The sequence below is a fragment of the Zootoca vivipara genome, chromosome 3 (genome assembly GCF_965207765.1).
Source record: "Zootoca vivipara chromosome 3, rZooViv2.hap1.1, whole genome shotgun sequence".
Taxonomy (NCBI): Eukaryota; Metazoa; Chordata; class Lepidosauria; order Squamata; family Lacertidae; genus Zootoca; species Zootoca vivipara.
Window position 1 is genome coordinate 44,911,628 of NC_142586.1, and position 26,127 is coordinate 44,937,754.

General features: G+C 37.8%; 1 protein-coding gene across 2 annotated transcripts in view; it reads right to left on the minus strand.

Annotated features, from left to right (window-relative positions):
* Nucleotides 1-26,127, minus strand: part of ASCC3 (activating signal cointegrator 1 complex subunit 3) — a 202,937-nt gene that overhangs the window by 39,156 nt on the left and 137,654 nt on the right. For both annotated transcript variants that reach the window (XM_035109325.3, XM_088665994.1), the window contains 6 exons: nucleotides 19,346-19,483; nucleotides 19,111-19,231; nucleotides 17,623-17,755; nucleotides 16,447-16,572; nucleotides 6,099-6,210; nucleotides 5,634-5,768 (listed from right to left, as the gene is read on the minus strand). In XM_035109325.3, coding sequence (XP_034965216.2) covers nucleotides 5,634-5,768; nucleotides 6,099-6,210; nucleotides 16,447-16,572; nucleotides 17,623-17,755; nucleotides 19,111-19,231; nucleotides 19,346-19,483 — 765 coding nt within the window. The remainder of the gene's footprint in view (nucleotides 1-5,633; nucleotides 5,769-6,098; nucleotides 6,211-16,446; nucleotides 16,573-17,622; nucleotides 17,756-19,110; nucleotides 19,232-19,345; nucleotides 19,484-26,127) is intronic.

Here is a 26,127-nt window from a genome sequence, read left to right on the forward strand (position 1 = left end):
ACTCAGAATTAAGGTCACGGAACTATGGAATGCATGCACTGAAAAATACACAATGCCACCGTATTCTGGAAAGATGACTTTAGCTTGGAAAACTGCCCCATTTACTCAGATTATAGAAAACCAAAACAAATGTATTTATGTGTGAGCACTATTGTAAACGCATTTCAAAACCTGAGCTACAAATCAGTAAAAGCTATAGTACTTAGATTTAAGTAGAATTCAAAGTTCCAGACTATTTCAATATTAGTTATACATTTAAGTCAATAGAAGAAGCACCATACTCTCTGTGAGTTATATGGCTGCAATGGCATAGAGTAGGTATGCCTGATACAGTTTCAGTCATAGGTGCTGGCTCCAGGGGGCTGAGGCTCTTTGGGCCCCCTCAGTCTTTGTTTTTGAGGCCCACATTGTTGAGGTCAAAAGCGGAGCCTGGCACAGATCAACGCTAGGATGTTGCATTGGGCCCCCTCAATAGACTTTGGAAGATGGTGCCTTTAGTTTCAGTTGACACATAGTAATGCATATAGGGATGTGGTTGATGCCCATCTTCATCTCCCCAAACCACCAGAATCAGGTGAGGCAGTACAAGTGCTTGGACCATTTTCTGAAAGCAAGAATGGGCTGGAAGAGGGCCAATATACTGAAGGCGAATCTTCAATAATATCTAGGTACTATTGGGAGATGGTTACTATGTCTGGAAATTGGGGAAACAGCCTATCCTATATAGAGACCATAAAGTTTTTTAGTTGGGGGTATTCCTTGATCCAATCCATCTCTGGAGCTTAGATGGGTTCAGTGGAATGGGGTGCCTATGCCTAGGTCTTACTGGTATGCCAGAGGGTGTCATAGCACTGTTTTTGCAGGTGAAAATGGATAAATGCCCAAGTAACCTCATGATTATATTACTGTAATAAGCATCTGAAGACAATCCAGAGATGCAGCTAGTGTAGAACGTGACCACCTGAGTTGTGAGTGGTGTATCTAACTGGAACGATAAAACACCAATTCTGCATGAACTGCATTAGCTGCCAATATGCCACCAGGCCCAATTCAAGCTTTTGATGCTAACATTAAAATCTCTGAAAGGCTTGGGCCTCAAATATGTGGAGGAACAGCTCTCACTGTATGGGCTTTAAGTTCTACTGGGGCTATGAGATACTGCTACTGTAAATAGATAACAGAGTCCAAGTAATCAACAACTTATAGCTTGCTGAAAGTTCCAGGATCAGTGTGCCTGGCCAGTTCTATGAAGCCAGTGCCCTTCTTTGCTTAAGATACTGCTAAATACAGTTAAAATAATAGACAATACCAGGGAGGTATTAAGAAATATGCAGCTTAGCTTGGGAGACTGGGTGTGTGCATGTAGAAGTGACACCACCAATTCCCAGGGGAAACACAAAGATAAATGCCTCTAATTTCTCCCCAGCCTCTCTTATCTCCCTTTGCCTTAAATTACTATCATTAAGGAAGGGGATGGGAGAAGAGAGAGGCTCAGCTCCCCACCCACTCCATGTGGGTAAGCTAGATTTATCTAACATGGGTAGATATATTTCTCCTTGCCCAAGTGAGCCCTCAGCATGCAGGGCTATCAGCATCTGTGATGTGTGTGTTGCTAATAGGATATAGATAACCCTTTACAAGTTGTTTTCAGTTTTGAAAGGCTACAAAATAGAAAGACCATTCACTCTATCTGAAAGTTAAAGCATTTTAGAAAAGAATCACACAAACATATTCAAGATACATAAAAACCTTACAAATAGATTGTGAACTACACAACTGTTATTGCACCCATGTTCATGTTTTGCAATGTTGACATGCCTTTTTTCACTGTGGCCCACATTTTTCACTGCCAGCATCATTAAGAGATTCTTCAAATTACTTTTTAAATATCCATCTCCCCAAGGACTTTCACTTGCATCTAATTAGAGTACTTGCCCCGTGCCATGTAATTCCCTGTTGCCAAAACTGCTAAATGCTCCAATAACTAAGTGAGAAGGGCATCAATGGAGCAAGACAGATGCAATGCCACTGGTTAACAATAGAGGTGTGAAGTGACTCCCTTAATTATAAAGCTCATTAATGCATAGTGTTTAGAGAGAGAAAAAAACACAGCTTGGTGATAATTCTGTTAAAGTGCCTAATGCCTTCAACACAGCAAACAATTGCAATAAAAACTTCCAATTTGTATCTTTGGTTAAAAAAAAGCTGGGAGAGTAGCTTATCTAATAATTATGAAAACCAACATAAAAATGTTAAAAAAACTAAACTTTAGGCTGAAAGATAAACCATTAGCACAAAAAGACTTTACTCAACTTCCAGAAAAGCTAGGATAATAGTTTACCTAACAATTATGAAAACCATCATATAAAAATAATTATAAAAGACCTTTAAGTTGAAATTATTACCACAAACCACTTAGAAGCGATTTTGGCATCTAAGCAATATAAATGTATTGTTGTTGTAGAATGATACTTCACTCAACGCAATTATACCTTTTAGGTTAACATTTATACTAATTGAATATTCAACTTAAATGTGGGATTTAGTCTTACTCATTTTGGAATGGTAAATGGACAATTCACAAGAATAGTAAGTGTGAGGGGCAATTTTGAGTGATGAAGTATGGCAAACATGATACAACTTCTCCAAAAAAGCCAGTGTTTGAATACAACCACTGTGTGTACCCACTAGATGAGGGATTTCAGGATGCAGCAAAATGAAAAAGGTATTTCATTACAACCCTGAAAATTCTTGCCCAGTGCACAAAAACCTAAATCAGAACAACTTACTGAACAATCTTGAATTTCTTCAACGAGAAGGAACTTCTTCAACGAGAAATTGAACTTCTTCAACGAGAAGGAAAACATCATTTCTTCATGTATAACAGCTTTTAATTCATTTATACCGGTAATAATTGTGGCAATCTATGTTTGAGGAAAATGAATCCTTGTTGATTGTTGGGCAGACTTTAAACCAGGTTAGTTACAGGCTATTCCATTTTTTATGGCTTTTACCAATATATTTCACTAAGGTTTGGTCCACAAGTTTGGACTGAACTTAGTAGTCAGCCATTATTTCATCAAATCATAGAACCGTAGAGTTGGAAGGGACCCCAAGAGATTCCCATGCATCTTGGAATCCCTTCTCTTTGGGTATCTCTGACTATGGGATCTCTCCAGTAGTTCCTTAAACTTTCCGAAACCGACCTTCTTAAAGTCCAGAGTGCATGTCTTTCCCTTGCCTCTGTATCATGAAACCCAGGATGACATGATTATGTCCTCTCAAGTTTCCCAGTACTTCCATGGATCAGTTCCTCCCTGTTGGGGTCCAAGAGAGATGATCCTCTTGTTGCTTCTTCCACCTTCTAGGAAATGAAATTGTCAGCAAGGCAACGGAGGAATTTGTTGGACCTTACATTCTTGGCAGAATGTCCCTGATATCTGTCGAGTCCCAATTGAATTTTTGAATGTCTTGTAATCTCGTCTAGGAAGGCATCATCCAAGTCTTCAGTCTGGCTTGGAGGTCTATAGCAGGTGCCTCACAGTAAAGTCACTGCTGTTTCCGTCTTCTCAGTTTTCATCCATTTACTTTCTATCTGCCTTCCTTGCTCCAGGTCATGGATCTCTTCACAAATGTACACATCCTTCCTCCTCCTCCTTTTCTGTTTGGTCTATTCCTCTTGAACAGCTTATACACCTTAATTTCTACATTCCAGTCATGAGTCTCATGGGGGATCCAAGCTTGAAAATCTCCATTCTCCCCCTGCTTGCAAAGCAGGATCCACACTTGCATAGCCACCAGAGAATGACTTGAGCATCTGTGTGGGCTGCCCTTAAGATCTCTGAATGCTGCAGGCAGTCCACAGCCTTGGGTTGCTTATATAACTTGGGGAAAGGATGTTACCATATCATTGCAGTTTAATATAGATGGTCACAGATTATTTATATAGCATCATCCACATACCAGGCAAGAAATTCAACACAGTGCTAAAGTGATTGTTCCATCAGAGCTAGCATTTTTGCTTGCCAGATGAACAATCCTTCCTCTCCTCCCACTCTGTGCACTTTTCTCACCCGATTATGAGCCAATCTTGGAGTAAGCATGCAGGGTGGTGCAAAGAGGTGGGAAAACGCCACTGTGCAAGTGAAGTCCTTGTGCAGGCTTCAGATGATGAGAATCAGCTGAATATCACCCATAATACTAGACTGCCCTGCACCATTTCAGAATCTCCCAACACATAGGAGAACACACACATGCACACTGGGCAAGGGACTAAAATGAATTTTAGTTCAGCCCTTTTCCAAGACAGAAACTTCCACACCAACTTGTCAAAAGTCAAATCATACAATCTAGATGAACTACAATTAAAGATCAAGTGGACTTCAGATAGCAAAAAAAAAAGAGGCCTACAAGTTACAATGGGGGAAAAGAGAGCTGAAATTACAGTGATTGTCTCATTAATGGACCAAATCCACAGAATCACACAGCTAGCAGTTGAGCACACCCAAAGGAGTTTTGGATTTTGATTTCTAAAACTTTATGTCTCCCCCATTGCCATCCCTGACACATGCAAAACTTCTTTTGAAACTGAAGGGCCTTTCAAAAGTGGTTAGTTATATGGAATGGGGTTCTGCTGTTCAAAGGGATGAGTCACAAATTCCACTGAGGGTGTGCCCAAAGTAGCTCTCTGGATCTTGGCCAATAGGTTTCAAGGTTTGGGGTTTTTTTTTTTAAAAGAAAATTATACTACTGTATAACATGTGCTCCATCTTTAATAACAGCTGCCTTTGGCTGCCAGACAATACATTAAGCTGGCATGGACATAGTTTAAAATTAAAACCATGAAAGAAATTTCCATCATTATAACATGACGTCTAACAATACTCAGCAGTGTGAAATATTTCTTTGAACAAAAGGGTTATCAAGATAATTACTCCAAGAAAACAATACTTTACTTTCAACATCTGTACATTCCTGTACTATCACTGTACCTTACTTTAAAGATTCCCAAATTGAAATGGATCAAGACCTTTTATTCCAATTTATCTAGAATCTGTATTATTTTCTTGTCTGCTGCAAGGCAAATGTAAAGGGTTTCAGTCAATTGTGTTGCTCCACAAATGGAAAAGGCAGGCAGACATCTTACTGCCATTTCCCCCCTTTTCCCTACAGCAACCTAATCCGAAGGGTCCTTCACCTTCCAGAAAATATTTAGGGGAGAGTGCTTCTGCAGGGGGTGGGGGGGGGGGAGAAGAAGAAGGGAATTTGCCAAAAATGGTCTCATTTGTCTTCCCCTGATGGAGTCCTTTCACCAGTGGAGTGACATTGTTGGACACAAACAAAACAGATGATTTAACCAGAACATACAGGTGGTGACCAGTGCTCTAGAATGTCATCTAGTTTACAAAGAAATGGAAGGACTAGGAGAAAAATGAAGCTGTATCAGCAAATGTACCGTCTTCATAGTTTTTGCTACACCACCTATGATTGCAATAGGTATGTCAATATCCTGGGGGAGTGGTCTTCACATCTGTATGTCCTATTTCATTATAGTGCTGGATGAGCTAAAAATTACTTCATTTGGATTAAGAATTATTTAACCCAATAATTAATCAAACAGAATAGCAACTTACTGTCAGAACTGAGAGCAGATCTTCAACACTAGATTCGGGTTTCAAACGATCCTTGAACATCCTGACGGTTGGGTGCTTCAAATAATAATATGACGCAATGCGGCCATGAGTCAGAGGTTCAATGCTGTGGTCGTCCTGTTACACATAGGGAAATATATACATTTTAGATAAATACTGTATGATTCAAGGTGCTTAGTGCCTTCCTGGAGGCAAGCACATTTTATGCAGTATTCTAATGGAGGTGTTATGTTTTAAAAACTTCACAATAGCGAGCCACAAATACATGTTACTGGTTCAAATGCCAAAGGAACTGCAAAACCTCAGTAGCTGCAACGGGAGGTCGCACAGCAGCCTACATGTATTTCATAATTCAACAAACATCAGGATGAAAGATAATCCCTAATAAATATTACGGCTGCCCAGTTCTTCTTTTCAGACTTTTTATGAAGTATAAATTAGCCTTACCTCCCCCAATTTAATGCAGTAGGAGTATTCCAGATCAACGAGTGATTTCTCCACAAGGTTTGAAAGGAACTTGTTCATGTTGTCATGGCTGACGGCATCTAAGTTATAGTAACTGCGTAAGTGAAAATGTAATAGAGTTAGATGCTTTGAAAATATTGCTGACACAAATTAAGGTTCTTGTAACACTAGCAAAGAACATGACTAAAGTAAGAGTGGTCATGTATTATAGGTGGCAATCAATGACCATATCCAATGTTACATATGCCTGATTGTGATTTTAAAATGATTGCAGGGATGTGGCCAGTTAAGATGACAAGAAGAGTCATTTCCAGCCCCATATGAACCTGGAATCCCATAAATTTTAAAAAAATGAAGGTTTCATTGTCAGGTTTGACCTACCAAACATTACAAATATGTATGGTTATTTTCTGGCTGCTGGAAGATACCCAATTCCACTCATCGTCTCCCCAGTAGTGCTTTGAAGATTACACAACACACTGAATTATTTTGTACATGTACCAACAAAACTGTGTTATAATTTTGTACTATTCCTAATTATTCTGATTTCTTTTCTTGTTGTTCTTGATGTAATACTGTTATACAAATCAGGAATGTAGTCATTGAGATAAACATGTAACAAAAACAGATCTAAAACAAATATTTTATTATGGACTGCTGCATAAAATAGGCCAGTTTCCTAGCAATAAGAGCAAAATTCATGTGCTTTTTATTATTCTTGAGCAGATCACATAAGAAGCTAGTTTACATGATTGCATTATTAGCTAGCTGAATACAACGTGTATATTTCCTAGAGACTTTGCTATGTAGGATGGAAAATGTGAAAAAATGCGTGAATAAGTCACTTTAACAAATCACTTCTGTAGCAATGTGTGGTTTGCAAATAAAGAAATAGAAGTGGAATATGAAAATGGATTAGCTTAAAGCTTTAATTTTAAAAATCAAGTAATATAAAACAGTAATGTGCCTCAGCACCGTTATAGTCTTATTTCATGTTTCAGTTTCTGCTCTTAATTCTTGCACATTATCTTTCTCTTTTTCATGCATATGAACACAAAATCTAAGTGTTCTTTGACTGACAATTCATTAACTTGCTTAAATAAGATGCAATTTGGATCACTATTCTTGCTTGTCCATATAACTCCCAACAAAACTGATGTAATGTGCTAAAAACAGTGGCTTGCTGAGAGTCCAGAGATGGGCTTTCAATCAGTATGATGCTGAGAATATGAAATTACAGAACTTTGGATAAAACAGACTTCAACTACTTTAGCCATAGTCCTGCAATTTCATGATCCCAGAATGGCAGCTGAGAGGTCCAATGGTGCTAAGTTAGTACACATTGTAAACATAAACAAAATCCTCCCAGTAATAAAGGAGGAACAAGTGAGACAATGGGTGAGAAAAGAGGAAGCTTATTGCTCAGATTAATCACTAGAAGGCTTTTATTTATTTAATGAAATGCACTGTTTGACACTCATGCATACACAAAAAACCTGGAAGTGGAGCACTACATTGCGATAGATTATGAAATATGTTTTTGAGTAGAAAAAGCAAGGCTGTTTTACTTAATGTGCATTAGAGATGGGTGTTGTCTTAACTGCATTTCATGTGAATGGCTACTTATCATGGCCACATAAAATATACAAAGATAAAACCAGTGTAGAAAATATACAAAGATAAAACCAGTGACCACCAATCACAAGCTTATAAGGGAGTGGCGGGTGGCGCTGTGGTCTAAACCATAGAGCCTAGGGCTTGCTGATCAGAAGGTCAGCAGTTTGAATCCCCGCGACGGGGTGAGCTCCCGTTGCTCGGTCCCAGCTCCTGCCAACCTAGCAGTTCGAAAGCACGTCAAAGTGCAAGTAGATAAATAAGCACCGCTCCAGCGGGAAGGTAAACAGTGTTTCCGTGTGCGCTGCTCTGGTTTGCCAGAAGCGGCGTAGTCATGCTGGTCACTTGACCCAGAAGCTGTATGCCGGCTCCCTCAGCCAGTAAAGCGAGATGAGCGCCGCAACCCCAGAGTTGTCTACGACTGGACCTAACGGTCAGGGGTCCCTTTACCCTTTTTAAATATTCTAATTAAAAATGTTATGTAAAATTTAATGAAACCACATGTTCAGTAGCCTACATTCTGATTTAATGAAGCCATGATCTAGCCAAAAACTAAGAGACTACAAGACTTTAATTCTCAATGGGATTGGTATGTTTAAATCTCTCTCAGTTGAACCTAAATATGCTTTACAATACGTACTCAGATTTAAGTTTGCAGAGTTCACTAGGACTTACTCTCAATTGGGTATAAAATTGTAGCCTAAAAGTAGCTGACTCGCACAAGCCAGGATCAAAAGAACTACATCAGATGCACCCAAATGATTAAACATACCTAATAGGTTTTTAATTTCCTCCCCTTTCAACAGCAGGCCCCAGGTCATATCACAAACTGCTTTTTAAACTCTCCACATTTCAAAATAGGCTTCTCATGTGGCAGGAAGAGCTGAACTTTAGGGAATACAAGTCTAAAGTTTGAGTGGGTGCACAATACTAGTTTTGCTGCTATTTGAATCCAGATTTCTATTTCCCCCCAGAATGTATGTTTCAAGGATCTGTTGTTTTGATATACCTTTGTGCTTTAAAGGTAACTGTTAGTAACTACTGCTGAAAAATGATTTATCTTAATTGCAGCACTGTTTTTAAACCTGTATATTCAAATAAAGCTACATTTATGGACAAGCCTATTCATTCCCACTCAGAATAAATTCTGGAAAGTTTAGTGGGGCTACATCCAGGTAGAGGTTACAGGACTGCAGCCTAAAACTGGAATTATAGATAATTTAATGGTGTATGAAAATGATTTGTCGTGATCCTACCAATATAAGGAAAAGCTGAAAATCTTTCTTTTGTTTAAGGAGCGAATTTTGCCAAGCCTTTAATTTTGTTTTCATAGAGTTTGGTTGTTTTTCTAGTCCCAACACTAGACACCTTTCACAGCTACAATATGGCACTAAACAATGGCTAATTTAGCAAGAATGCAGTTGGTGAAATAGTTGAAGGCATTGTATAATACAAACCATTTTTTTTTAAAAAAAGCACTTCAATCCGTGAAAAAAAATATCACGAAAAATACAAAAACTATGGCACTTTTTAAAATAAAAAAACCCATAGCTCTTAATATACCTTCCTTTTTTAAAAAGAAAAACTCAACTAAAGGAAATCCAAAATAGTCATACTTCTAGGAATCGTAGGTTCCAATCCTTAACACAAGAGAGAGTAAGCCCCACAGAACCCAGTCAGCCTAAGTGTTGAGTAAACAGGCGCAAGACTGAGCTGTATAGGTAGGATTTCAAAGTCATTTTCATGAGATCTCAAGTGAAATGCTTCTTTCTGTTAGACAGAATAGGAATCCAACCAGAGAGATTATGTACTTCTCAGTTAAGATTTTATTAATCCAATACTTTAAAAAGCATACCACAGAAAATCAGAGGTGTTTGAATGCTCATACGTTCAAAATACACTATATATCAGCCCCCCGTTTCTGAGTGACTGTATTATCTAACTATTTAATTACAGATAAAGAATAAAAACAGTGCAGTTTCATGGTCACTGCATTGAATCATCCAGTCATTATTTCCCCTCTGCTGCAAACAGACAACCCACCTTTTTGTCAGCGCACCATTTCATTTATTTCACAGTGAAACCCAGTTTCACAATAATTGACTTGTCAGCAGCTCTAATTTATGAGGCTGGGCTCTGTAAGCCTTCTCCTATATTCTGCTCAACCTGCACACAAGCAAGGTTGAATATTTACAATGCTGTTAACAGGTGCTGAGTTGTTTAATGATTCTAATAGCCAGAAGCGTACTGAGAAAGCCAGCGGGATCACAATTACAGGCTGTTTGAACACAACAATTACTCGTCCCCTGAGAGGTGTGAAAGTCAAAGGCAGTTTTATACTAACAGCATCTAGCACATGGGGTAGACAGGCTAACTTCCATTAGTAGCCCATTGGGAAAAAAGCAATAACAAACCCCTAGGTACCGTAAAAATTTACAAAGTACATAACATTTAAACAATCAAAACAATGAAGGAAGAAACTTTTCCAATTTCCTTTTAAACAATATATAAACAAACAAACAAACAAAAACTCCTACTGCTAAACCTGATAATATATATAGAATGAACTCAACGGGAAACATGAACTTGTTTTTCTAATCTAAGCCAGTGTGGCATTTCACCAGCTGAGAAAAAGGGAAACATGCAAGGACATAAAATGCAGATGAAGTTACACTGACCATTTTCGGTTTAATGTGGATTGTGGTGGCAATTGCTTCCTGTTTGAGTTTTATGTAAACCTGATCCAAGATCTGCCTGGGAAATTTTTCATCAGCCTTGAAATGGTAGTGCTATAACTGTCAGGCCTGTGAAGTCATTTGTTACAAACACCATGTTTTTTATGTTCAGATTATACGGTAGTAGTAATGACACAGATAATGAAAGCGAGTCCCCGGGACAACTGAAAAACACTTTAAGAAAAACTCTTGCTTGTAATCCAAGTATTTCTTGGGGAAAACCACAAGAGCTCAGCTCACAATAATTTGTTGAGATTTGCCATTTTAAGAAGGAAATTTAATTTAAAGCACAGGGTAGACAAATAGTTATCTTCTCAAAAGGTGTTCTATTGTATTCACTGAGACATGCTGCAACTGAGATGATTTTTCTAAACGTGAAATTTACTAAACCCAGACCACGGATATGAGGCTTAGATGAAATCTATTATTCTAAGCCTATCCCTGATGGATGGAACACTGGAGAGATGATCCAATCAACATATTTTCTGGATCTAATCCACGAGTTGTAAGGCGGTTCAATGGGAAGGAAACCAAGATACTCCCTTGAGAGCAACCTCATTTGCAAGAGAAATAAGGCTTATGTCATTGAGTAATATACATTGAATGACCATCATTATCATTTCGGAATGGCAATCAAAGTGAACCAAATTCATTATTAAAATGGCCACCAACACTTAAAAATACTGTATCTCTGGCACTGACAATCTGAAATATTAATAGAGCCATCTTGTTTTATCATCTCAGAATATTTTTTCTTCACCAATTGTGATTCCCCCCTACTTTTTAAAATATTTTTTCTACTTTAATTGTGAAGAACTCAGATGGGGAATCTGTTACTAAAAATTACTATTTTGTGAGTTTAATGTATTTAATGTAATTTCTAAGGTGCACATCTTGCAGACTGATCATTATGAAGATCCTTCAGCCGTATCAGGGTCCCTTCCAATTCTACAATTTTATGTAATTCACTATGAGGTGAGGTGCATTATATGTCTCATCAGGTAGAAGATAGAATGACTGGGAACATCCCAAGAAAAGAAAAACTAGTTCAATGTCTGACTGAAGGAAAACTAGAAGGACGAAGGACCAGATATAGCCACATATGAAAGAAAAAGATGGGAGACAAATGCCAACCTGGGAAAGCTTATGTAAAGTAGACACAGTTGATAGCTGGGAGGAGCACAAAATAGTGAATGATCACTAGATTTAAATAATTAAACAGAATAACTACACAGCTGGTAGTAAATGGGTGAGATGTATTAGAACCATTAGATTCAGTGTAAGATTGCTATGTACTTCTAGAGGTTATGGACTGCACCTTCAGACTACATTTACAATTAGCCATTGCAACCTGCCAGCAGTGCTTCAAGGTGAGCATTTGATTTCATTTCAAACATAGACCTGGACCTCTAGAGGAGAGTAGGACCTAACAGTACTTAACACAGCCTTCATATTCATCTTTACCCACAGGTAGGTCTCACTGAGTCATATCTAACATTAGTCATACTCACAATAGTCCCACTGAAATTAATGGAAATGACTGGACCCATTAACTCCAGTGGGTCTATTCAGAGTATAATTAAGTTAGATACAACCCATGATGCTCAACAGGGAAATTGCAGCCCTAGAATTATATATAAATGGCAAGCCTTTCACTTCATTATAAGATAACTTGTGCATCAAATCAAATGCCCATTTGATTTATAAATTCATATCTTCTCCTATTACTTTACTGGCATTTGAGATAATTCCATGGCCCTTAATCTACTGTTCTTTACTTCTTATCTGTTTATATACTGGTAAATTTCCAGTAGTTTATTATTTTAGTATTGTATTTTACTGTGTGTGGCTGTTGTAGTAATAATAGTGGTTGCTATTGAAAGCAGCCTGGGGGCCATTCAAAGAGAAAGGCAGAATGGAAACTCCATAAAATAAATATGTTTTTTATTTTCAGCCATATAGGTTGAATATAAAGATGGAAGAAGGAGTAGCTAATAATATTTTTGTTAATAGAACATGTAATATATTACCTTACAGCCTGCTTTTCTTAAGAACAGACAAAGTAGGTTTTGGTTGAACCAAAAACATTTTGAAATGCTACGGTCTGAATAAAATTGGGGGGGGGGGGAACCTACCCCCTTCATAACATTAGCAACAGCTACAACACACTGTGAGACATTTGGTTCCTTCATCAACACTGCCCAACTAATTTGTGGTCTATTTATAATCTCTATTCAAGCAAGGAGTCATTCAACATTCCTTTGAACAAGGCCAGCTGCCAACTAGCAACACTAGCATCAGGGTTTTTTTTTTTTGCAATAGCATTAAAAAAAGCATTTTCACAGACAGAACAGATGAACTAACAAATAAGACCACAGAGTTTTGAATCCTTTTTTTAAATAAAAAAATACGTCTATTGCATCGTGACAAAATTACTTCAGTATCTGTCAGCAGTTAATTTTCCTGTTGTATGTGTTTAAGAAGCACTCAGGTGGAACTGAAAGATAGTAGCTCATTTTTAAGATATCCTAAGCATTATCTAGGGGACACAGGTGGCGCTGTGGTCTAAACCACAGAGCCTAGGGCTTGCCGATCAGAAGGTCGGCAGTTCGAATCCCTGCGACGGGGTGAGCTCCTGTTGTTTGGTCCCAGCTCCTGCCAACCTAGTAACCTAGTAGTTCGAAAGCACGTCAAAGTGCAAGTAGATAAATAGGTACCGCTCCGGCGGGAAGGTAAACGGCGTTTCCATGCGCTGCTCTGGTTTGCCAGAAGCTGTATGCTGGCTCCCTCGGCCAGTAAAGTGAGATGAGCGCTGCAACCCCAGAGTCGTCTGCGACTGGACCTAACGGTCAGGGGTCCCTTTACCCTTTTTAAATATTCTAATTAAAAATGTTATACAAAATTTAATGAAACCACATGTTTCATTAAATGATTTAATGAAGGCATGATCTAGCCGAAAACTAAGGGACTTCAAGACCTTGATTCTCAATGCGATTGGTATGCTTAAATCTATCTCAGTTGAACCTAAATATGCTTTACATAAATATGTTTCCATGCACTGCTCTGGTTTGCCAGAAGCAGCTTAGTCATGCTGGCCACATGATCTGGAAGCTGTATGCCGCCTCCCTCGGCCAGTAAAGTGAGATGAGCGCCACAACCCCAGAGGCATCCACGACTGGACCTAATGGTCGGTGGTCCCTTTAACTTTAAGCATTATCTACAGGAGCCGAAATCTGGAAAAGTTATTTGTGTCTCTGTTTTGTTGAAATCAAGGGGATTTAAGTGAGGGGAGTAGTGGCTAAGCTCATTTAAACTGCACAGATTTAAACAGGTGTGACTAAATTTCTCTGTATCAGGACAAGTGAATTAAAAATTTTGATAAATGTTTTCAGATACATATTTTCACTGATTCCCTGTGAAGAACACACTTCACAACAACATATCAAAATAAAACATGTTAACATTTAAATCCATACCAGAAATATTAGTACATAGGGCCATGGGGATTGCTCTGATTGTCCAAAAATGGAGTTTAGTGCAATCCTAAATCTGTCTACTACTCATGAGTAAACTCCCAGGAGATTTTGTTTAGGATTGTTCCTAGCTATGGAAAATACTCCCCAAGGAAATAAGGCAATCCTGTCCTTATTTGCATTCAAGAAACATGTAAAGACTTGTATTTATTGATTCATGTTTTTGGCTGATAGTTTTATGTTTTTACACTACAGGTTTTAGTGGCAGTCTGCAATATGTTAGTGTGTTGTTTTCATGCAATTTATTATTGTGAGCCCTCTTGGACATCTTTTGGGGAGGGGCAGTGGGTTATAAATTCAGACTAAATAAATGTAATAGAGTTGTCCTTTTAAAAAAATATCATCACTATAATATTTTGTAAAACACTTTAAGCTTTCTACACCCCCTCCATCAAGCGGTATATATAAATTTTAGGAAATAAATATAATTAAAATATTCACAGATAAGGAGTGGCTTCAAAAACATTTGTTCCACAGATGGACAGTATTCTGGTGGTGCTCTTTTAGCCATCTGTATTTCAAGACTGTGGTTAACATAACTTTCTGGTATTCTGGTGTAGTCTTAAACTCTCTAGGCCAATCATCAAGCTATTTTGGCTAGAAGAGATGCACTGGTTTTTAACAGAACTGGAATATTAAAATCCAAGTTGTGTGGGTTTTTTTTATATAAAGAAAATAGAATGATTCAGTCCTTAAGAAGTATAATTAATTTTATGATAATTATTTAAGATTAATGCAAGATGGCCAAGATCAAATGAGCCACAGAAGTAGTTCCAAAAGCTGAAGGGAGCTTGTTTTTCTGTAACAGCAGCCTGGCCATACAGCCTTTGAAACTGACGGAAGTTTCTGAAGCAGTTTGTGGAATGGCATGGAAAGGTCATTTGTTCAAAGACAAATTTCTACTGGTCTAGGGAAAGCAGCTTGTATGAAACTCAGTAGTTCTTTGGATCCTGGCTGAGAGCTATAATTTGAGCAGCTTAAGTAACAAACCAAGCTAACAAGAGCACTTGGATTTGAACCAATGTGTGTGGGCTTGGTTGCCAGTTAGCATGATTAGAAGAAGAAAAAGCTCTGTCCTAAGTAGGGAGGGAGGAATCAACCAGCTATTTATATATTCTCACTTGGCAACATGCAAAACTGGGCACTTATATACCATTATTTATAACTACAGTAACAAAATAAAAAGCACTTTATATATCATGCATATAGGAATTACTTAGCCCCCTACAACCAAAAAAAATACCACCATCATTGTTATTATATTTCTTACCTGCCCTTCACCAAGATGCCCCAAGGGCAGATTACAAAAATTTAAAAATACAGTTTTAAAAATAAATTAAAAACAGTACCATTTGAATAAAATCCACAGCAATGGTGATCAAGATACAACACCTGTACTGAAATAAATTCAACATGACTAAACCCTAAGCTTCATTTTGAAGATAAAATCATTTGTTTCCACCAGGACCTTGACTCCACTGTTATAGCAGATGAATCCCAAGAGGTGTCCAGAGGGGGTTCCTATAGATGGCATGCAAGCAAATCCTGCTTTCCCAACCAGTGAGGATCAAGGGCTATGCATTTATGCCTACATGTATATGTAGACAGCAGAGAAACCTGTGGAACGTTGAGCACTCACTCAGCCAGGACGGAGTTAGTCTGCAACTAAGTGACTTGCAACACACTTGTGGAACAACAGGGAGTTCGGGTAAGGCCAGGCCTCTGAGAATGTGCAACTTCCATACTTTCTTTGAATCGGACCCACTCTCCTGCCCCAATATTCTTCAAAATGAAAGGGAGCGAATCAGATACACCTCCAGATGCATTTCTGAGTTTAGAATCAGTAGACTGCCTGCAATGGAATGTGGACTCAGAGGTTATCCGTCATCTACGCTACATCAAATGTGTGTCAGAGTGCTCATTCCACTGAACAAAAAGCAGTGTGGATAGACAGCTTTTACATCTGGATGTAAATTTTGATTTCGGCCTACTGTCTCTGATTCGGAAAGTGATACATAAAGCAAAGTCTGCTTCCATGAGAGGATCTCAACAGCTGGACTAGGCAAGAAAGTATGTGGAAGGGATGAAGACAAGCAAGGGTGAAAGGATTGTCCTCTCCCTCTTTCTCTTTTTTTCAAAGCTGGGATGTAACCAAACAAAAACAGAAAAAGGAAAATACACAAACTGTACTTTTTTATTTTTAAGAACCCATCTTTTTGTTGGTCTAGTTGTGATTTCTGTAGTAAACAACGGTCAAAGTGATTTACAGTATTATTACCAATCTATAGGGTGTCTACAAAGTTTCTATTTTACAAAGAAAGGACTTAGATAAAAATATAGTGACATGGCCAGCATGTCCATAAGCGAGAAGGGATATGAACCAAGGTAATCAAGGTTCCCTACTATGCACACTAAACTTCACTGGTGCTCAATTTCTTAGCGGCTCACCTTGGATTCATGATAAGGCGACGGAAAAAGTAAGTCCAGGTGATATAATCCATTGCATCTTGCTTTGAAGTTATAGTTCCAGCTGCAATTTCAGCATTTAAGTGATCAGACAGAACTTCCAGTAAACTAAAACAAATAAACAAAAATTAAAATGGCACCATTTCACTTAGATTAATTGTGGAATAGTATTATGTTCTCAAAACACTCAATTGGAGTGGGTAGATAACTAATCTTATCTGGCTACAGATGTTAAAATCTGTAAAAACTGGCTGCAGTACCTGGACTGATTCTAGTAAGCACTTTTTTTCTTTTAAATTAAGTTACTTATAGACTGTGCAAGACAGGAGTGCCTGGCGTGCTATGGTCCATGGGGTCACGAAGAGTCGGACACGACTAAACGACTAAACAACAACAACAACTTATAGACTGCCTTTTAGGGCAACAGGACCACAGTATCTTTTAAGGAGAAAGCAACTTGAAATGGATACGACTTTAGAGCCTGTCTAAAATGGGGAAATGGCATTTGAGAAGGATACTGCTATTCTAACACCCGCTATCAGCCATTATGCTCATAGATGAGACATCTCTCTGCCTAGGGGCTACCAAAAATCACTGGACTAAAGGGCTGAGGATCTCCTAACAGACACTGAGACACCAGAAACTTTAAAATGATAATGTCTGTTTGTGAACAATGTTGCTTTTGTTGCCACTGTTTCATCTATTGTCTTATCCATTTGCCTTTTTAGCTACCCCACCTCCACAGCCCAAGAACTTTCTGTGTTGGGATTTGTGTGTGCAGCTAGGAGCAGGAAAAAAGGGAAGATTTTACTACAGATACAATGTTGCCATCCACCTTAGATACATGTAATCAAGACTTAGTGCCAAAAATCCTAACTAAAGTCTACTCAGCAAAGGGATTTTCAGCAAAGTCCAATTGCATTCAATGAAGCTTACTCCCAGGTAAGCGGGGCTAGGATTGCAGCCTGACAAAGGAATTATCTTGGCAATAGGGTGCAACTTGGAAAAATAAATTGAGTACCTAGGAGAAACCTTCACATGAAATGGAATTTGGACTATCTGAAGATGATAATTTTTCAGTTTGTAGGTCTGTGAAATACAGTGCATTTGTGAATCACGTTTCCCCATATTAACTGTGGTATTTATTTATTTATTTACCTTGATTCTACTGGGAAAGGTTCATAAAGAAATTTTTTGTAGAAGTCTTTCTTGATGTCATGAACCAGAATGACTGCTTTTCCTTGATCATCAAACTGAGGCCTCCCAGCACGTCCCATCATCTGAAGAACATCTGCAAATGTAAATTGATGACAACATTAAGCATAGTGCAGAGTACTTTTTTATATTAAGGCAAATGTTCAGATATAGCACCACCCTTATAAACTGCACAAATATTGCTTAAAAGATATATGAAATATTTAAACTGGAAAAAGGACCAGAAAATTTACACTGAAACTATTTTTTTCCTAATGTTTCTTTGCAAAATCTGGCTACAAGCTCTATCTGAAAGTTGAACTCTGATTTTGCAAAGTCTCAATAAAATGAGGTTTGGTAATCTTGTTTCAAGGCTGCCAAACACCCCATCCAAATGCTTCAGCAAGACGCCTCACCCCAAATAGCCTTTGTTCCACATGGCTGATACAAAACTGACAAGTCTAGCATACAAATATATGAAATTTCCTTATATTTAAGACCCGGCTCTGCTATCTGAAATTCTTCTTAAGTGGAGATAGCAGATCTGTGTGCAAAGCATGGACTCTACCCCTGAGCTATATCAGTTCACATAGTTTCCTATACTCTTTTCAGTGGTATCCTAGGGTAAAGGTACTGGCCCTCTCCTAATATACTTCTCTGTTCCCATTTAAATAGTTATATGTTGATATTATTATTTTTTTATGAAGTAATGCTGAAATCAAAACAAAGACAAGTATTCCCCATCTAACCTGCAATGTTGCAGGTAAGAAACTGAAACTAAATGCCTGGCTACTCTCATATGTTTTGAGATTAAATGATTAATTAAGGCAAGTTAATTAAGATCAGATTATTATTCATCCATATAAGATATCTAATAAGCTATATATCACTTGCTTGTAAGCACTTTATGGTATGTTTGTTCAATAGTGACTTAAAAAAAATATGTTTTACCATACCCTCCCGATTTGTTCTCTCTTCTCAGATATTGTTCTTTGCTATCAAATTCTGCTCAATTATTCCAATTCAGTATTCTCAAAGCACAGCTAAAAGTTTACCATGTAGTAGTAAGGAATGTGATGTAGTATGGTTAAAGAAACTGAACAAAAGATACGGCAACTCTATTTCAACTTCCATATTTAACTTCCATGTTCATGCAAAATAAAAAAAAATCCAGTAGCACCTTAGAGAACTACTGTAAGTTTGTCATTGGTATGAGCTTTTGTGTGCATGCACACTTCTTCAGATACACTGAAAGAGAAATGCACATGAAAGCTCATACCAATGACAAACTTAGTTGGTCTCTAAGGTGCTACTGGAAAGAATTTTTTTATTTGGTTTCGACTACGGCAGACCAACATGGCTACCTACCTGTAACTAGTTCCATGTTCATGGATATCAGCAGTTAATTATAACATGTATATTTTCTAAGAAATTTGTGATTTCTGACAATACCTGTAATTGGGTAATCAACATAACGCCTTGTTTTTCCATCATAAAATTCTGTCCCTTTAACAATCACTAAATGTGCTGGAAAATTGACACCCCAGGCTAATGTGCTAGTAGCAATAAGGACCTAAAAAGAAAAGATATAAGATTTAAAAATATATAAAGGAACTCTGTGTGAAGTAAACAGAAGTTTAAGAAATGAGTAAGAATATCTCAGTATAATGTTACAGAACAAGCGTACTTGGATTTTGCAATTCACAAATAACTCTTCAACAGTTTTTCTGTCTCGTTCATGCAGGCCAGCATGATGGATGCCTATTCCAAAAGCAAGGGTCAGTTTGAGATTGGACTCCCTGATTGTTCCTATGATGACACTCATCTGCAACACAAAAAAGGATTAACCTAAGAATCTTTCAGAACATTTCCCCCCAGCAATAGGACATTAGTAGATACTTATCAATATACTATACAGTCTTACTAGTAAACAAAGGGAAAAGACAGTCTCTTCATTAAGGAATTCACAGGAGAAGCAAGCAAATATAGAAGCATAAGGAAGGGGAGGGGAGCAACTCTGATACACTTTATACTTGATTTCCCCCTCTTTTCTCCATTTCCCCCCATGACTGCCTAATTTAAACAGACCATCAGTTCGGTTTTTATATCCTTTTTCTTAAAATACTCTTCCACTCTTATAATTGGAAAAAAGTAACGCAAGTCAAAGAGAATGGGAAAGTTAAGCGATGTGTTGTGATTTGGAAGTTAAATTTTCTTTTTTTAATGGTACTGTATATGAATTAGTTGTATACAATTTATTATCTATTTAGGTGATTTATTTCTTCTGTATTGAATTTTAATGAATTAAATAAAGATTTGTTTTTAAAATTTTAAAATTAAAAAAAAAGGAAGGGGAGGGGAGCAATAAGCTATACAAACACCTTTATAATGCACTCCACATATTATTAATATACCGTATTTTTCTGTACTAAAAGAAATTACTGTAGGCAAAAATTAGATGTTGGCTTATACACGGATAGTGAATGCAGAGGGGGGGGCATGTGTTTAATGGCAGCAGCAAGCAGGAGATTGGCAGCGGTGATTGGCTGGGTGATTAGTAGCTGCAGCAAGGCCAATTGGCGGCTGTGGCGAGGTGTGCGATCGGCAGTGGCTGTGGCAAGTGATCGCCAGTGGCGGGCAGGCAGGTGAGCAATTGACGGAAGTGACCTCCCCCACCCCCCCAAAAAACTAAGCAACTTAATTTCTTATTTTTGGGTTAAAAAATAGGGGTCATCTTATACATGGGGGCGTCTTATACACGAAAAAATACAGTAACTTACGAAAAGCTGTGCTGTCTGGAAATAATGTGAGTGGCATACTGAAAGTTGTATGGTCTTTAGTTCATGGCCTTTTAAAATAGCCACACGGTATAATAGTTAAATTTACATTTTAAGAAACCTTTCATAGTTATAGAAACACAGGGTGGTATTCAACTAGCTTTAATTCAGAGTAGACCCATTGAAATTAATGAGCATAGCTGTGGTAGGTCCATTAATTTCAGTGGATCTACTCTGAATAAAATCTAGCTTAACACCACCCATACAGTTCAACTAACTGTTAGTATTAGTCTCCAATTACACTCCTTTCCAAGTGGTATTTAATGCCAGCTACATCAATATTCTATGCTGAAGATGCAAAACTACAACACAGATACATTGCATGTATTTTGGTCATGCCTCCAACTAAGACACTTCCAGATTGCTGTACTAGAAGAAACAAGTATATAAAAGTAAATGTTCCGCCTCTGCACAGTTACATACTGCGATACGTAAAATACCTTGTTATTTTAGAAGACAGGGAAACGGCACACTTTTAAACAGCGCCCCATATGGTAATTAGTTCTAAACTGAAAAAAAATCAATGTGCCAATAGTAGACAAATAGACTGTAGGAGTATGGGATGGAGTTCAATTGTTAAAACTAAACAATATTCTTAAAGTATGAGAAGGGGGACAAATTGATGATAAATTCATTGAGAAATGGAGCCCATTTATTGCATATTGCTACTATAAAACACAGGAAAATGCTGAACTATATCTACTGTTGGGTACCTTGGTATTGTAAGAGACCAATCCTTTGATTCAAAGAGCATAGACATTGTAAAGATGTCTGTAAATTGTTTTTGTAAATGTTGTACCTTCTATTATTCTTGCTATACTACTTGCTATTTGTCACTTAACAAAAAGAAAACTCAATAAAAAAACAAAAAAACAAATTTCATGAAACTGTCTATCAAGTACAACCAATAGACTATTTAGTATTATCTCTGCACTGGCTGGCAGAAGCTCTCCAGGTTTTCAGATGCAAGTCTTTCTGAGCCTTATCTAGAGGTGCCTTGGGGGCTTTAATAAACACGAACAACTTCTGAACATCAAAACATATCTGTTTTTCTATTTTATATTTGAGTAAATGGTAACTTGCATCATGTCAACAGATAATACCAATATTACGGGTACTATATACTTGTAAAATTGTGGCAAAATGTTATTTAATTCACAAAACTCACAAAATTAATACAATTATTCATATCTCACCTATTTAGACTAGTTTATCAAGCCAAAAGAGCCAAATATAATGTAAACCCCACAATGATCTGACAATGATGCACAACAGGGAACCCTGTTTTCTGAAGTGATGTTTTGGTTCTGCTTGCTGCCAATTTACATGATCTGAGGAAAGCTCCTAGATCAGCCCAAGGATAGAAGCTGCTACCCAAATGCTTATTGTAAATCACTGGAAAATGAAAGTTTGATGTGTGCACCAGAGTATAGGATGGAAACATAAGGAAATCGTATATTTACAGAAGCTCAACTGGATGGGTAGAATGAATGAATACAGTGCAAGGAGATAAATGCAACGGGAGAAGAATAAAAGTAAGGCCGTTGTTAACATACATCTTAAACAAAGACACTATTTTATAGTGCCTATAACTGAGGGAGCCCTCAGTTTTCTGTAAAGGAGTAACAACTGATATTTTGTGGGGGGGGAGTATGGGGTATGAATTCTTTTGAGACTTCTAATCACTGTTCCAAGAAGTAAAATAAGCTTTGTGTCTAAGAGCCAACATATCAGTGGGATAGTTTAATCAAAGCCTTTGATTTTCAAACAACTTTTTGAGCCAGGAGCCAGTCATTGCAAACTGCCTGCCTCACAATGGTTTGGGTCCTGTAGCTAAAACATTTGGTTCACTATTTGGGAAGAAAACATGACTTGCAATGATATTTAAAAGGATCAAGTATACATTCATTGTATTTGTAAGTAGGGAACATTGCACAGATCAGCCACATCCTTTTTAACATTGGCTTATGTTGCAAGACCTGCAGCAGTGTAGTTATAGTGCTATTTATTCTAGCTCAGCATCAGTGAAATGCTCAGACCTCCAAGAAATATAAAAACATGAAATTGTTTTCTTGTTTACTTTGGCCAATCGACTTTATACTCCCCCCCCCCCCGGTTGTTATCAGAGTTTTAAGCACAGAACATCTCTTCCCATTACACTGCTGGACATTTATTCACAGAGGAAGTTCTTACCGTTTGCTGTGATGATGATGTTATTCAACCCCTCCCAATCCGCCCACTGCCTTTGTACTAAAGCAATGTCCTGCCGTGCTGTTAGCTATACCTGCAAAGCTGTGTAATTTAACACAGCAAAACTAAAGGACCCTTAGCAGGAGTGCTGGCATATGCACTGTGAGCCTGTCATTCTAGCAGCGGGGAATCTTGGCCATTTTTAGCAGACCCCCCTCACTTTTAGCAGACCCCCCTCACTTTCACATAAATCAGTGCAATAAAAACCAACAACTCCAAACACCTATTTTACCCACAACCACATTCCACAGCTTTAAAAATTCTCAAGACAATTTGTTTTTTAGAAAACCACTTTCCTGGAGCCTATTTTTGCATGCATATTCCATTCACCTTATAAAATACGACAAAACATGAGGAATGCTAGAAGGACAATTGCCAGATCAACTATGCTGAGATAAAAGTTCTCGTGAAACCTCGGAGATGGCTTTCAGTGCAAGATGTTTGCAAACTGCCCATCTCAAGCATGAAGCAAACTTTAATGATTTTTCTAGCTTTGCTCAAGACATCACTGCCAAAAGAAAACCTGTCAATGGAATGTGTACACATTAACACACGTACATAACAGCTCTTTGGAAAGCAAGAACAAGTGTTAACCATGAAAAGGCACAGTACATTTACCAGATGCATTTGTTATCGATATTAATTTGAAGCAGCAAGAAAACGGTGTTTTCAGTCGCTCAGCTAAGGTTTGTTAATTTGAAGTGGGCTGGTTAAAACATTAATATCAATAATCAAAGAGACCCAACCCACTCTGGTGTGACCTGTTGATTTTTAAACTCTGGAAATGTGCCATTTAAAAGTTATCTTTGAAAGATGCACCTAAGATTCCTTTTGTAACATAAATAATTTTTTTAAAAAAAAAAAGTTGCAAGGAGCGGGAAAAAAATCTCATGACAACACCAGCAAGATTTTTCTCAAACTAAACCACAGTATTTCTCTCTCTCTCACTCCTTCCGCACATATAAAATTCTGAACAATTTAATGTTACCAGGGTTTAAAAATATATTTTTAAAAATTTATTATACCTAAAAAGCTTTTCGTAGAAAGATAGAATTCCATTTAAGTAGATACATTACCCTGAGTCTGAAATTCATTCCAGTCAGGGTATAATTCAGCAAGTTGATGACAACACTGGCTCCAAAAGAAAGGAGGAGACCAGATTGGACAAGAATGAGCTAACAGATTGTGCAGCCCAATTCTGTCCCTTTGAGTGTGATATATTGTTTCAAGATGCTAAAACCCCATACTTTCTCAAAGCATATCTGCCGCCCTGGTTTTCCCATTTTCGCAGAATCCTCATTATTAGTACTCTGTACCCTTTTCAAAGCACATCAGACCCAGACCATATGCTACTGCATAAGGCTTATCGATTGTCTGAAATGGCTGGTAAAAAAAAAGATGGGCTGAACAAAAGAATCAGGAAAGTTATGAAGCCTTTAAAAGAAAATATAATTACACATTTCACATCTGGCACAGATGTTAAGTTTAGTTAAAGTGCTGCTGCGTTAAAAGTTAAATGGCATTTTTTTATGATAAAGCACAACACTGCAGAAGGAAGAGGCACTGCAAATCCTGAGAAAGGTCCCCCACTACACGGATTCAGCCCACACATTATGTTGCTATGCCTCATTCTAAGCACCATCCATGCAGCAAGAGTGGGGCTTGATCTGGGAGGTATGTACTCAAATCCCCACTCAGCCATGAAGCTTCCTGGGTGACTTTCACCCCGTTACTATTTTTTCAGTCTAATCTACCTCACAGGGTTGTTGCAAGGATAAAATGTGTATCTTGTCCTAAGATCTTTGGGGAAAAGGCAGGATAAATACGTGCAAACAAGAAACACATACGCAATCTTAATACAAATGAATAGAATTAAAAAAATTGAATTCTAAAATACAGAGAGATTTATTTTGTATTTTTTAAAATTTCCTGCTGAATCTGTCAACTCATAGAAAAGGTCCCAACCCAGTCACAACAAATGTTTTAATTTTAAATTAAAAAAATAAGGTGAAAGCCTAGCTAAAAAAATATTGGGTTTAAAATAGGAGCAAATGACATTATTTTACAAAGACAGATTTCCAGGTTTCCTGTGAGTGGAGTTCTGCTCAAGGGACACTTCCTGACTCAAGGAAAGGGGGCCTCCCCCCCATTTTTCTTTTCCCTTTGCCTCCCGAAAAGCTGCTCTAAACAGTATGGGGACCCCGTAGAACAGAATAGGAGCCAGTGATGTGGGCTGCAGAAATCATTTCCCTCCTTCCTGTTGTGGCAGCTTTTGCTGAATCAGAATCTCTTCTGCGAATGGAAAGAGCTTTTCTATTTGTGGAAGGGCATGCCTTCATCCAACCCAAACGTATTTGTTTCAGAATATTAAAAGCCCCAAGAAGAAATGATTAAAGAAATATATTTGGGTGAGATCCAGTCTGCCATTCTGCTTGTGAAATGGCTTTTGATCTAGCATAGACATTCACCGTACTAACGTGAGAAAAGGGAAGGCTATTTGCCCCAAATTCCCTCCACACTGCAGACCTTTGCACCCCCAAAAAATCTGTTCCAAAGGGTTGGGGTACTCTCCAGCAAGGGGTGGTAGAGGGCCTGCAGACAGAAGGGACAAAGAGAGATAATCACCTTTCTTTCTCTCTTTCTGATGGATTAGAATACATTTTGTGAACAGAGCAGCAGCATTAAATTTCACCCACGAACTACAGATTGCCCTAACATTGCCTTTAAAATTGGAGAGAGAGAGAGCTGTCACAACATGTTCAAAACCACTCTATTTTTCTTTCTTTGAAAATCGTATTGAAAATATTAAGTTATTGGTATGAATGTTAGAAGCAAAAGAATATGCTTGACACTCTCTTGACACTCTCTAAACAGAGCAGTTTGCTAAACTTCTATTTTTAGATCTATATAGGAAGCATATTCCTTTGTATACATGCACACACATTCTGCTTCATATTCACAGCTGCACATGCATTTTCCTGTTCAGAAGCTATAAAGGCCTCCACCCCCTTCCACAATATGTGTGGTAGTCTTTTCAATGTTCTTAGCAGGAACTGGATGAGACCTTCCTAAGGTCTCATCCAATTCCTGATAATGTCATTGTTTAAAAGGTGCTACATTAGCTTTATTAAATTAGCTGTAGTACAATCTTAACAAACTGTAAATACACTATGGAAAGAGGTTGCAATCGCAGTTTAAAAGCCACATACCAGCACTAGATTTCCCTTCTCCTCATGAGTCTTATCTGTTAAAATTTCAGACTATAGTAAAGAGAATCAAATGCAAGCAAATATTAATTTAGTATGTTGCACATTTTACATTTGCAGAAAACTAGCTTCTGTTTTCAACAGGATCTTTCCTAAGTAAATAACATAATACTTTA